Below are 13,144 nucleotides of genomic sequence, written 5' to 3'. Positions count from 1 at the left end.
TCGAGTTACCTGAAACTTAACTCGGGCAATGGCACGATGCTTTTTTACACAGTGTTTTTTGTTTGTTTGAGGAGAGACTCTTTGCAAACCATTTGTTATTATGACAGCTGGCTGCACCATGCTCTGCCATGAGCCAAATGAAACTGCCTGCCCAGTCTGGGCTCTGCCAAGTCAGGGACAGCTCTGGACCCACTGGCATGGAAGGGATGGGGTCTTGCAAAGCTGCCGGCAGCATCCCCAGGTGTTTATTCTGTGCTCTGTGCCTGCTGGCTTGGAGAGACCTTCTTTTTTTAATTATTTTTCTTATTTTTCACATCTCCTGTCCATATCCAGAGTAGCACAAAGGAGCATTTGGAATTTTGCTGCTGACAGCAGTGGTGCAGGACATGCACCAGGGCACCCAGACCTGCTGTAGTGCTGCAAGCTGGGAGCAAACCCGCCTGGTACCTGAACCTTTAGGCATCCCAAACTCCTGTAAGCAAAGGTTTGTTTTTAAAAGTAATTTCTCCCCATGTTACAGTGACTTAAAGGCTCCCCCATTCCCATCCTCCCCCCACAGTGAGATGCCACATCTTCACGGCTCCATCCAAGCTGGAAAAGCAGCAGGGAGGGCAACAGCAATTTCTTCCTCCACAGCCTCCAGTAATGGTTAATATTCCCAGGTCCCTTTCACTGAAGGTTATCAAAACAGCCCCGCTGCCAGTCCCCCCTCTTGTGCTGGGCTGTTTCCCCAGAGCCTCCTGGGAAAATGCTTTTAAATGGCTTTTCAGAATTTCTCAGACTTTCAGAGTTAATTTTCGTGGTTGTGAATTTATATTGTGCACTTAGAAAAAACATTGTCACTAAATCAGGGTGGATTTATAGCTCCTGTCGCTATTAATTTGACTGAAATTTAAAGCACATTCTTTATATAACATGAACGAAAGGCTAGTATTTATGATTTTTGAAAAAAAATTAATAGGAAAATATGATTTAGCAGGGCCCAGAGGTATGTTTGACAGCTCTTTCCTGTGCTGAGCTGCCTTTCTGCAGGACCTTGGTACTGCAAATATTTACATCCCTGCTGGGCTGGAAGCCTGTGAGTCCTTTGGGCCCCATGGAGAAGCTGGCCCTGCCAGGGGGGTATTTCTTTCTGACAGTGATATCCAGCTAGGGTGTTTTATTTGGGGGGTGGGATTTTGCATCTGGCTTCCCCAAAAATGGCTGGGGTCAGGCCCTCCTCCCAGCAGAGAGGCACAAAAAGCAGTCATGTCTCAATGCTGGATTTGCAGAGCTTTTCAGGGAAGGTTTCTGGTTACTTTGCCAACACAAAATTAATTCCTATAAATCTGTCTCCTGTCTAACAGAAAATTACCCCTGCGAACACTGACAGTTGAGACATTATATTTAAAATGATACACAAAGTATTTAACCTTGTTTTTCTCACCAGCTGAAAACCAGCATGCAGAGAAAGGGTGCTTGTGATTATATACCAGGTGAGAGTGCAGAGGTTGTGTCCCTTGGGATGATGGAGAGGAGCGTGGGCTAAACTCGGCTCAGGGGGTTAGGTTGGATATTAGGAAAATATTCTTCTCTCAGAGGGTGATTGGGCACTGGAACAGGCTCCTCAGGGAAGTGGTCACAGCATCAAGCCTGAAGAGTTCACAAACCCTTTGGGCAATTCTCTCAGGCACATGGTGTGATTTTTGTGGTTGTCCTGTGCAGGGCCAGGAGTTGAACTTCAATGATCCTTGTGGGTCCCTTCCAACTCAGGATATTCTGTGACTCTGGCACTGGAGAAGGGGTTGGTGGCACCTGTGAAGGGATGGTGGTGCTGGTGGCCAGAACAGCCTCACATCTTCCCCAAAACCAGGGACAAACCACCAAAGAGCAGAAGCACAGTCACTGGAAGACATCCTGAGGAGCTGGGCAGGCAGGAAGGGCTGTGGCTGCTGCTGGACACAGCCAGCTGCCCTGATGCTCCTGGGGCAGGTATGGCAGGGACACCACGGGGTCCCTGGGGAACATGTGTCCTGTAACCTGCCAGCACCACGTCCTGGGAGCCACTGCCTGCAAGCAGGGCTGCCTTACGAAGGTCATCGCAGCACGTTCCCAGTTAAGTAACCCTGTGCAATGAATAACCAGCCCTGGAGCCAAGGGAGCGCTCCCTTTTTGTTGCAGAACTCATTTACAGACGTGGTGGGCTCAGGGATGGGGGTCAGCCTCTCTGCAGCGAGTGCAGAGGTCTGCATGGAGATACACGGGGGGATGCAGCTCCATGAGCTCCCAGTGAAGTGTGAAATCCCGCTTCCTCGGCGCGGCTGGGTTTGGTGGCCGTGCTAGGGGTGTGGGTGTGAATTTCCCAGGCGCTGGGAGCTCGCAGCAATGCCACCAGAGGGGGCTCTAGCAATATTTAATGTGTACCTGGCTCCGCTTCGCGGGCAGGGGGCGGGCGCCCCGCAGGAGGGAAAAACGCCTTGTCCTGGGGGCTGACGGAGGTTTGCAAATGCTTTTAACGACCCATAGGTAGAGGGGAGGGAAAAAGCGATTTTTTCAAATTGTTTTCCTTTTGAATAAAGGCAGGAGAAATAGGACTGTTGTCCTCACCTCCCGCTCTCCATCTCCCCAACTTGCTTGGCAGAGAAAAGCCCCCCCAGGGACCACTGAGCTCTGGGCTGCGAGGGAATCGGAAGAGCTCTCCATGGGTTGCCCAGGGAGGCTTTGCTCCCCTCCTGGTCCTTTTCTGGGGCAGATGCTCAGTCGGTGAGTGGCCAAGTCCAGCCTGGGGCACGGAGTGCTCCCCACAATCCCTCCAGAGGCTGAGGGAGCTGTGAAGCAGCTGGGCTTGGACCAACTGCTGGTTTTAGCAATCCCACACTGGTAGGCTCTTTGATTTTTCTGCCTTTGATTTGCTATCAGTGCTACCGGCCCTGCTGTGCAACAGCACAACACAGCCTTTCTAGGGCTGCAGCTCCGTCGTTTGCTGCACATCTGTATGTGGCCAAATATCTGTACAGGTGTACATCTGGTGAAGGGTCTGGGGCACACATCTTGTGACGAGCAGCTGAGGGAGCTGAGGGGGGTTAGCCTGGAGAAAAGGAAGTTGGGAAGGACCTTATTACTCTACAACTCCCTGAAAAAAGGGTGTGGAAAGGTAGGGGTCAGTCTCTTCTCCCAAGTGACAAGGGACAGGACTACAGGAGAGGGCCTCAGGTTGCACCAGGGGAGGTTTAGATTGGATACTGGGGAAAATATTTCACTGGAAGGGCTGTCAAGCACTGTCACAGACTGCCCAGGGACGTGGTGGCATCACTGTCTGTGGAAGTGTTCAAAAAACGGGATGTGGTGCTTAGGAACATGGGTTAGTGGTGGCCTTGGCAGTGCTGGGTTAACAGTTGGACTCGATGATCTTAAAGGTCTTTTCCAACCAAAACTGCTCTTTGATTCTGTGATCTGTATGTCCAGGCACAGGATGTGTATGTGTCCCAGCCCAAATACCATCAGTGGTGGCTTTGGCACCTCCTTCTCTTCACCCATTGCCCGTGTGGCGGGGAAGAAGCAGGAGCTCTGCAGGGTGTTCAGGCTTGAATTGCTCATGTCTGTGTGCATTCATGCACAAACTTTCAGGAAAGCAAAACAAATGTGGATGTAAACTGAAATGAGAGAGGCTGTGCTGCACATGGATATTGCTGTGCCCAAGGGCTTAAGAACTGGGTTCACTTACCATGGTGCAGAAAGGGGACGACCCCTGGTCCAGATGACCCCTATCCTTCTGTCCAGTTTGTTAAACAGCACATCCCAGCATGTTTGCTTGATGATGGTTTATATATAACTTTTTAATGTTCCCCTAATGCTGCAGGCTCAATCACAGTGCATGATCCATCAGTCTGTGCTGGGGGATGTACAGACACTGAATGAACAAGTGAGGATCTCCTGGGGTCTTGTGCCAGCTCTCCTGTGTGCTCACTGCTGCCGGTAGCTCCAAGGAGGCAAAAGGAGGTAGGCTCCATCCCAGCAGCAGGGCAGCAGGGACCTTCTGTGGCCTGGGAGGGATCCCTCTGTGGGGCAGTGGAGACCTTGGGTCTGCAAGAAGTGAGGATGCCTCCAGCACGATACATTGGAGAAGGGCTTCCCAAGGACCCAAACCTGAGGGGTCTTAGCACTTTTTGTTCAGCTGAACCCTGTCTGCTCTGTGTTCTTGCCTGGCCAGGGCTGCTGGGAGTTTTCAGTTTCTGAAGAGCCTCTTTGTTTCTTTCCCATGATCTGAGACCTGGCTTGCATGAGACAAAGTCTTTCCAGGAATTTTGGATTCCCAGTGTAAAACTTCTGTTTGATCATAAATTAAATTCAAGAAGCCTCATTCATCAAAAAGAGAATCTTTGTTCTGGCTGCAGAATATATCAAGGCTCCTGCAGGCTGGAACAACTTGAAAACCCCTTTGCAGCTGGGACAGCTGGGTAATGATCCCCAGTGAGGAAAATCTAGAGATGACATGAACTGTTAAACATTTTAGGATATAATTATAATATGTCTAATGAATGTATGGAATAAACACAGGAATATCTATAGAGACTGTGCTGCCAGTAGGAGCTTTGGGCACCTCCCACCCCTATCAAACATTACAATCCGAGTGCAGACGTTGTCTCTCTGCTGTGAATTCCACAAAACCGTGTCCCAGCTCTCCATGGGGGAGCACCATTTTGTATTAAGCTGTCTCTCACCAGCTGACACCTCAGCCCCACAGCCCTCACTCAATCCCTGCCAGTGGGATGGGGAGAGAATCAGAAAAGCAAAACTGACAAAACTTATAGGTTGAGAAAAGTATAGTTTAATAAGCAAAGCAAAACAAGGCATTCATTCACTGCTTCCCATGGGCAGGCAGGTGTTCAGCCACCCCCAGGAAATCTGGGCTCCATCGCACGTAATGGTTACTGGGGAAGACAAACACCATTACTCCCAAAGTCCTCTTGTTCCTTCTTCTTCCCCGAGCTCTGTGTGCTGTGTGTCTCCATATGGTGTGGGATATCCCTTGTGTCACTGGGGGTCTGATCTCCCCTCACAACTTCTTGTGCACCCCGAAGCAACTCACTGGTGGGGTGAGAGGCAGAAACTGTGTGAGAGACCAACTACTGTGAAGAAAATTCACTCTATCCCAGTCAAACCCAGCTCACAGCTCCAAGCTGACAGGCACTGACATCACTCCCAAGGCTGCTCTCTTATCTTCAAAGGCTGGGTAAAGGACTATGTTCAATATCGCAAATAAGGACAAATATTTTCAGTAAAACTTAGTCATAATTACATCTTCTTCATGATTGAATGTGCCCATTATGGCTTTCCTGGAGCGTGATTTATTCCTTTGTGCACTGTTCCTTTCTGAAAGCCAAGAGACAGAAGGGACTTACGTAGGAGCAAGACATGAGGCCAGAGACTCAGACTGACTTCAGCCTTCACATGAGGCATCATTGCTGTCAGCCAGACAGTGGCATCTCTATAAAAATCTCAATGTAAATATTTGTTCTAAATCAGGCTCTTTCCTTTGCCTTGATTGCAGTATAACCGAGGGAGCTTATGAAATGCTGTATGATTTCAAGTTAATTGCTACTGAAAGTTGGAGGATTTGTTGTCTGCCTTACACACATACCCCTGGGATCATTTTCTCTTGATTTAGTTTCTTTCTTCAAATTCATTTCTCACTGAACAGTTTCACAAAGGCCAAACTGTTTTCCTCCTCACAAAGCCCCTCTTGCTTGCTTGCCCTCCCTGCCCCTTCAGCAGGCAACCCAGGGCTCACTGATGAAGGGAGATGAATATTTGCCTCTACTAACAGTTGGATTATTCCCACTTTTCGGATGCCATCTGTGTGAGAGGGTTTGGTTTGCACTAAATACAGCCTGTGGGCTGAGCTAGGAAAACAGATTGCTGCACCACTACGTTAAATAATCGTCATTAAAATCTGGTTCGTTGGAGGGCTTCGAGCTGCATTGGAGAGGGGCTTCTTGGAGCAGGGGGGGAATGCAGTTCACTGCCACGTCAGGATCTGAAATCAGATTTTAATGTGAATTTTATGATACTTTGTTGGCAGCAGAGTCACCTGGTATCCACAGGATGTCTCACCTTAGGTTTGCAGGCGGGCAGGCAGGCAGGGGTGAGAACCACCAGCTTCCTGCTGCTCCTGGCTGAGGGAGTGCAGAAAAGGGGCCCTTGCTGCCTGTCCCTCTGTCTTTAATGTCTGTCTTTCCCTAAGCCCTCAACGCTGTGAGCAGTTACAAACCCCCACCGAGAAATACTCTAAATTCAGCAACATCCTTCATTGCAAACCACCAGGGCGCAGACCTGAGTCCTGCTGGCTGCAGCTCTGAAGTGCATAGCCCCCCCCGGGCCCCCCCCCCACACACACGATGCAGAAAGCCCTTTTAATTCTTCCTCCCCTGCAGAGGAATGGCAGAGCTCCATAGCCCACAGGAATGTGTGGAGATCCCTGCCCTTCAGGTGTTGCAGGTAAAGCACACAGAAGTATTTTACCCTTGTAGTAGCTCCTTACATTTCCAACAGGTACAGTAAGTAGAGTATGCTGCTTCTAGCTGGTTTATTTCTGCATACAGAAAATAAGAAAACAACATGAAGGTTTATTTTGCCTTCTCACCCAAAATATTTGAACTTTAACAAAATATTTGGGGGGGAGTCCACTTGCTGTGAGTATATTTACACCAGTCTTCTACGAGATCTGTTGGCATTTGTGTATTTCCACGCCATGGATGAGGACTCAGCACGGTCATGGTCTTGACTGAAGGCTCTTCCTTGGCCTCCTCTTCCTTGAAAACTTTGATCTCAGCCAGTTGAAGAAGCCACCTTTTGCTTTTAACTCAAACTCTATCGGGAAATGGTCGCTCACCCCCAGTGCCTGCAAGACAAGGGCACAGAGGGTTGAGAGTGGCTGCCCTGGTCTCTCCAAGCCCTGTCCCAGGTGGGACATGGATGTGGGGATGTGCAACGCAAGCATTGCATCCCTTTGGGAAGATGCAGCAGTTTTATGGCCAGGACCATGTTCAGAACTGCCTGGACACCGCTGGCTTTGCACTCCTGTGTTAGCCCTTGCCCCGCTGCTGCAGGGGCTGTGCTGTGCCTACCTGTTCCTCAGTCATCTGAAAGTCCTTCTGGAAATCAAAGATAGTGGCAGAGTGTGGCACGACAGCGTGGATGAGCTTCTGCCCGCTGACTACGATCCTGCAAGGACCAAGGGAATGGGGTGCTGTGATGAGGTGCCTGACCAGCAGCAGCTGGTGAGATGAGGGGGTGGCTGGAGGAGTGACCTGCAGGGAGTCACAGCTATGCATGGTTTGTCCTTATCCATGGGCTTCCCAACCAGAGATGCCACCTCCTTTAGGTCCCTCCTTGTCAGCGAGGCATCTAAATATCTTGGCATGCATTGGCTTGGAAGCTAATGACAAATGACTTCTGTCTAAACCCACCTACCAGTGCTGGGAAGTTGAAAGCCCTGTTTTGGATACAAAATGCACAGGACACCAATGACTGGAGTCTCAGTGAAGTCCTCCTTAGATCCAGAAGCTCATTCTGCGAGAGGACTCTGGGTTCTAAGAGCTGATGTATCGCTTGTCCCTGCTGAGGGAACTGCAGTGGCAGCAGGAGTTGCCACATGCCAGAGGAAGGTGAGGTGTCCCCCCATCCCCAAGCAGAACCTGGCTTTGCATTTGTCAATCCAAATTACAAATGTAAGAGCAAAAGTCGTGGTGCAAAACTGGCACAGAGCAGGTAGCAGCACCTTCCTCCAGCTGTCTGCAGGTCTCCCTGAGGATGAGAAGTGCTGCTGAATGGCCCGCCATCTATCCCCACCTGAGCCACAGCAACAGCTGGTTGTTGCCTGAAATCCTGCCTGTTCTCCAAACCTGCTCACCAACAGGTCTGCAAAGTGCTCTGTGCTCCTGACTAGAAGAAGCATTTGGATCACATTTTCCCTGGACGCCATTTTAGCTTTGATGGCCTCATGTACATTTGTTTTCTCTGTTGGTCACTGACAGCTTTTGATCTATTTTTTCACTCAGAGAGTCATAACCAGTGAGCGGTTTGGCAGTGTCCCTTTACCTGTCATATGGGCAGTTTGTGCTGCTCTTCACTGTCGTGTCATTTTTGTCACCAATCAGCCAGATGAATTCAGAGTCAGTCCTCAGCCGGATGTTCTTCCAGTGCTTTAGGGGAACATAGCCACATCCAGCATTGAAGTCTCCCATGAAGATGAAGTTCTGGAAGGTAAGAGGTTTTTCAGAAGTTACCATGAGGACAGCTCTTCAAAAGAAGACTGACAAGGACTTTTAAGGTCCACTGATACTTCCAGTAGCCATTACAGCTCTAACAGCAGCCACTCTCTGAGTGCGGTGGGACTTCTCCTTTCTGCTGGGCACACCAGGGTATGCTGATAACAATCTTATTGGGAGATCAAATTTACTGTACAAAATGTGGAGAATTCAGTGAAAATACATCACAGAGATACTCAAAACCTGGGTCTCGTTATCAGTGTGTTTAAGGTTATCAGCTGTGAATAGTGAATAGCCTGCCAGGTGACTCTACCAAAGCCCTCTTAGTAACACAGAGGTAGCGACCAACCTCGGTTTTCCAGCGCTGTTTGACATCTAAATACACATCGTAGAGCTCATCAATCTCCCGCACTGCAGTGTCTGGTGTGGTGTGCAGAGGGATTATAGCAAACTCACTGACAGCTTAAAAACAGGGCAGAAGAACAGAAAAAATGGTTAAATAGAGAATCAGTCACAAAGAAACAGACTAACTTGGAAGCAAGGGGGTTTTTTTCTGAGGAAGAAAGAGCTTCTGTTCTGACTGTGGACCAGGGGCAATCTCTGTGTGGTTGCACAGTGTCCCCCTCCAGGCACTCAGCTGAGCCAGGGATGCTGTGCCAGTGCAGGCAAACCCTGATCCGGCACCCGTGGCAATCGCTGCTCCTATGGCCGTGCCAGTGGCAGGGAGTGCATCCACCAGCCCACTGTCTGGGGCAGCAGAGACTTTCCTGGGGCTGTGGCCTTTCCCAGACAGGCAAAACGCTGCTCTTGGAAGGAAAAGCAGTGTGGGGTCTGGATGAGGCCCCTTGAGCCTTCCCTGACACACCTGGGTCCAGCCAGTGTTGCCTTGCTGACTCACCAGTGGGACAAGGACACATTTCTGAGACATCTCACCGGTTTTTGGAGACTGGAACCAGATGACAAAGGGCTCTCTGGAGAAGACATCCTCGTCCCCAGGCTGGGTGTCAGGGTACTGGTAGGTTTGTTTCACCGATACCAGATGTTGCCTGCGGCAGAATGGACAGGATACGGGACGTCACGTTCGCGGCTCGATAGGACATGTCTAACACTGACTCCATGCTCTGACCCAGGCCATGGTCTGGGACAGATACAGCAACACTGGTGGCTGTGTCTGGGATGATCCCCACACCCAGGGACAGCTCATCCCACCCACACAGCCTGCACCTCTCCAGCTCCCTCAGAGCAAAGACACCACCCCATCCAGCCTGCCTCTGTGGGGCTGGGACCCAGAGGGCAGGATGAGGGCTGGCTTGCTGGCAAGGGGCCTCACTCACCTGTAGATGAAGATGTACTGCTCCTTGTAGCTGTTCCTGCCCAGCCTCTGGCTGGCAATGCACCTGTATTCCTCCTCTGGCTCCTTCAGGTGACTGGAAGGAAAGTGGTGTTCCTGAGTTCATTTCTGCACTCCAAAGGGGTTGAGAGGAAGGTAATTTTGCCTGTGCCCAAGGGTGTGGGATGTTTCCTGCCTGACCTCAGACGCAGATGGGTAAAGACACTAAACCATTCTCAAGAGCTGGACTCTTTCTCTGGCGCTGGCTCTTCATTCCACCTTCTCCCTGCTCACTGCAGCCTCTGTCTCTCCTTCAGCTGGGTCTCACGTTCAGCCAGCCAAATGCTGCTGTTTTGTCTGGACTGTCACTCCAGGCTGTCAATCACTAATCTAAGGCAATTCCCAGCCCTGCAGGAAGGTGACTGTCCTGCTGCAGCCTGGTGCCAGCCTGGCAAGGGCATTTCCCCTCCTTTCTTTTTTCCTTTGGGAATTAATCTGTAGCAAATTGAATCTAACCTGGTTATACTGACTTAAAAATGTTTTCTACAGTGGTCTGGAGCTGGCTTTGCCCCTGTCCCTCAGCGAGACTGCCAGAGCCTGGTCCTTCCTCGATGCTGAGACAGAGCCCAAATCCTAGGATTTCACCCCAGTAGGGTGACACTGAGCAGAGCACAGGCTCTTGCCAAGCATCTTTCCCAATATTTGCCCATTTGCCCTTGGCCACCCTACCTGGTGAGCTTCTCCACCAGGAGAGGACAAACACGGTTCTTGTTGTCCTTTATTTCCATCAGCAACATGATGTCACAGCGAGAAATGATCTGCAAGGGGAAGGAGCAGCAGGAAGTTCACACGTGGTGGGTTTTGGAGGATTAGGAAGGGGTTAGAAAGAAGTGGCTACTGGTGTGGGGGAAGTCCTCTGTGGAAGAAGTGCCACTCAGCTTGGGAACATGGGAGGGGAGCACTGGCTGGAGCGAAGCTCTTCTGCTTTCAGAGCTGCTGCACGCTCCAGCACGAGCTGGGAGAGGAAACTCGGGAGCAGAGTGGTTTCAGATTGAGTGAAAAACTTCTGCACTTTCCCCTGAGGAGGAAGTGTGGAGGGTAAGGGGCAGAAAGAGCAACTGCTGTGAGCCTGATACCCCCTGCCACTGCTGGGATGCTGCCACTGCCCAATCCCCTTTCCCTACAGTCAGCACTCACCTCTCCCAGTCTTGGAAATAGTCCCTGGAGCCCAAAGCAACCTCCTCCCTGAAAACAGGGCTGCACAGCTCAGAGGGACAGTGGGGCTCAGCTCCTGCAGCTGCTGTTGGGATTCCTTATGGGAAAACCCAGTTCACACTCAGCCTAGCATGGTCAGGGGCTTCTCTCTGCCCCTGGTTTCATTGTTCTTTAAACTTTGTGGGTGATTTCTGTCAGAAAAAAAGCCCCTTTTTGCCAATTCTAACTTACCCATAATTACCTAAATTACCCATAATTTAGTAGACATTGCCCGCAGCAATGGCAGTACAAGAAGAACGGTCTGGAAATGCAAAGCCCACACAAACCCCTCTTCTCTGGTGGTTTGCAATCAAAGGATTAAAACCCAACTACCAGATGGTGCCACTCCTCGCTGGTGCCATTCAGGACACAAAGCCGTGCCACTAACGCCGAGCACCACGTTCTCCCTTACTGTGGCATCTTGGAGGGCACTTGCAAAAGCTAAAAGTCTAAAATGTTGTTCTTTTAAAAGGCAGAGTTATCTTCAGCTGCTGCAGAGGAAGCCTGACGGTGAGGATTTGCACACATAAATTAGCAATTGAGCTTTTCAGATTTCTATCAGACTCTAATATGACAGATACTCTCTGCTGTCCTGAGAATAGGCTTAATTAGACGGGAATATTTCAGAATGATTAGCACATAAGGAAGGCAAATAATGTATCATAAAACAAAGCTCTGTGGATTCAAAGTGAAAATTACTTTTACTGTGCACTGAGGTTTTCCTCCTTTCCTAACTCCATTTTCCAAAGGAAACAGCAAATGTTGTTTCTGTTATATTCTCACTCAGGCTAAAATAACAGCAAACATCCTGTTCAACCACAGGATGATTTTTACTTTCAGAGTACAATACTTCTTAAATTATGCACTCATTTTTTCACTTGAAAAGAAAAATAAAGTGAGAGATAAATAAAATGCAAGATTCCACAGCTAAGAAACCCTCAGAAAACTCAACGTCTCATCCAGGCAAACGAACGTACCTTTACCACGGCGTCGACGACTTCGGGTCTGGCTATTTTGGTTTCTCCAAAAGACCTCACATTGAAGGAACAAAGTTTTAGGCTAAGAGATGGGTTGAAATTGAGGAGTGCAAGTAAGAAGAGGAGCAACATCTTGAGGGACTTGGGCAAAATGAGTTGCTGCCAGTGAGCCTATAAATATGTATGTGTGTGTGTTTACGCATCCGTCCCTCTGCGGCTGGTTGGGAGGTCAGACTGAGCAGTCAGCTGTATCCATCACAAACAGGAATCACCATTTCCTCCTTTCCTTCATTTCCATGTCCCAGCACAAAGCAGCATGGAGACTTTGAACTTCTTGCCCTGGTGGGAAAAGTGGCTCTGCTGAGCCAACCTCCCTGTCCTGGCAGAGCAATTGCTCCACGAGGACTCAGGATCCCTCCCCACAGAGAGACACCCGTTGTGGGATGCCTGCCGTGACTGAGCACTAACTGGGACCACTCCAGGCAGTGCTGGACCAGGACCAGGCTCCCTGGGCCAGTCCAAGCCAGAGGTCAAGACCAGGAGATGGATGGGGTAGATGGTGAGAGGGTCTGGGAAGCAGAAGGGGGTTCTGGAGGGCACCAGAAGCCCTATTGGAAGGGGCTGCAGGGCAGCCATGGGAAGATACGTGATGCCCCAACACAGTCCCTCAAACTCCTGGCCAGGTGTTCCCAGCACAGCAGTCTCAATTTGTGCACGTGGGTCTGGCTTGTGCTGTGAGGTGGAAGGGCACACATGAGTTTGGATAAAACAACATTTGAGAGAGGACACTGCAGGTGGGATGGCTCAGTCACCGAAGTGGCTTCTGCAGGAAAACCATCCCACTGCCCTCCCTTAATCCTTTGCCACGTGTCAGCCCTCAGCCAGAGACACATTTTTGGCCCCCAATCAAGTATAATGGTAGGAGGTATAACAACAGGTCAAGCTAAATGACATCTTTAAGCATCTTGGATTTTTCTCCCTGTGCCTACAGGATGCTTTCATATCCTCCTTCCTTTCTCTGGGAGCAGTCATGACAGCCTGTCTGCACCCCCACTGCCCTGCCCACACAGCCACCCATGCAGATCTGGATCCAGAGGCACCAGCCCACAGCTCCCAACACCGTCTGAACCAACTGAACAGGCTCAGATGGAGCTGGCACAAAGCGCAGTTCATGGAGGGGCTCCCAAAGACACAGCACAGCTGAAAGCAGCGAGATTCAGGTCTTGCTGGGGAGGCAGCTGAAGCTCTCCAGGGACTGTGCTGCAGACGTTGGAATGGGCACCACAAATCCCTTTTGGCCAGACAGGGATTTGGAGCACGGGTTGCTGGCAAGG

General features: G+C 50.2%; 1 protein-coding gene across 2 annotated transcripts; it reads right to left on the bottom strand.

The window, feature by feature from the left end:
• Nucleotides 1–4,827: 4,827 nt before the first annotated feature.
• On the bottom strand, nucleotides 4,828–12,002 carry DNASE1L3 (deoxyribonuclease 1 like 3). 2 transcript variants are annotated; one of them, XR_007628668.1, is made up of 10 exons: nucleotides 11,811–12,002; nucleotides 10,309–10,397; nucleotides 9,584–9,676; nucleotides 9,183–9,295; nucleotides 8,599–8,711; nucleotides 8,080–8,237; nucleotides 7,107–7,203; nucleotides 6,686–6,880; nucleotides 6,521–6,571; nucleotides 4,828–5,067 (listed from the first exon to the last, which is right to left on the bottom strand). XR_007628668.1 is itself a non-coding variant. In XM_050312864.1 (8 exons), exons 1-8 carry the CDS (start codon nucleotides 11,940–11,942, stop codon nucleotides 6,752–6,754), a joined length of 924 nt encoding a protein of 307 aa, XP_050168821.1. In that variant the 5' UTR covers nucleotides 11,943–12,002; the 3' UTR covers nucleotides 6,655–6,751. The 2 variants fall into 2 exon arrangements, 1 of the variants encoding a protein (XP_050168821.1); XM_050312864.1 differs by lacking the exons at nucleotides 4,828–5,067; nucleotides 6,521–6,571 and having other exon boundaries at nucleotides 6,655–6,880.
• Nucleotides 12,003–13,144: the final 1,142 nt, after the last annotated feature.

The sequence above is a fragment of the Myiozetetes cayanensis genome, unplaced genomic scaffold (genome assembly GCF_022539395.1).
Source record: "Myiozetetes cayanensis isolate MyiCay16 unplaced genomic scaffold, myiCay2020 scf18, whole genome shotgun sequence".
Lineage (NCBI taxonomy): Eukaryota > Metazoa > Chordata > Aves > Passeriformes > Tyrannidae > Myiozetetes > Myiozetetes cayanensis.
This window is presented reverse-complemented; position numbering and strand designations above follow the sequence as displayed.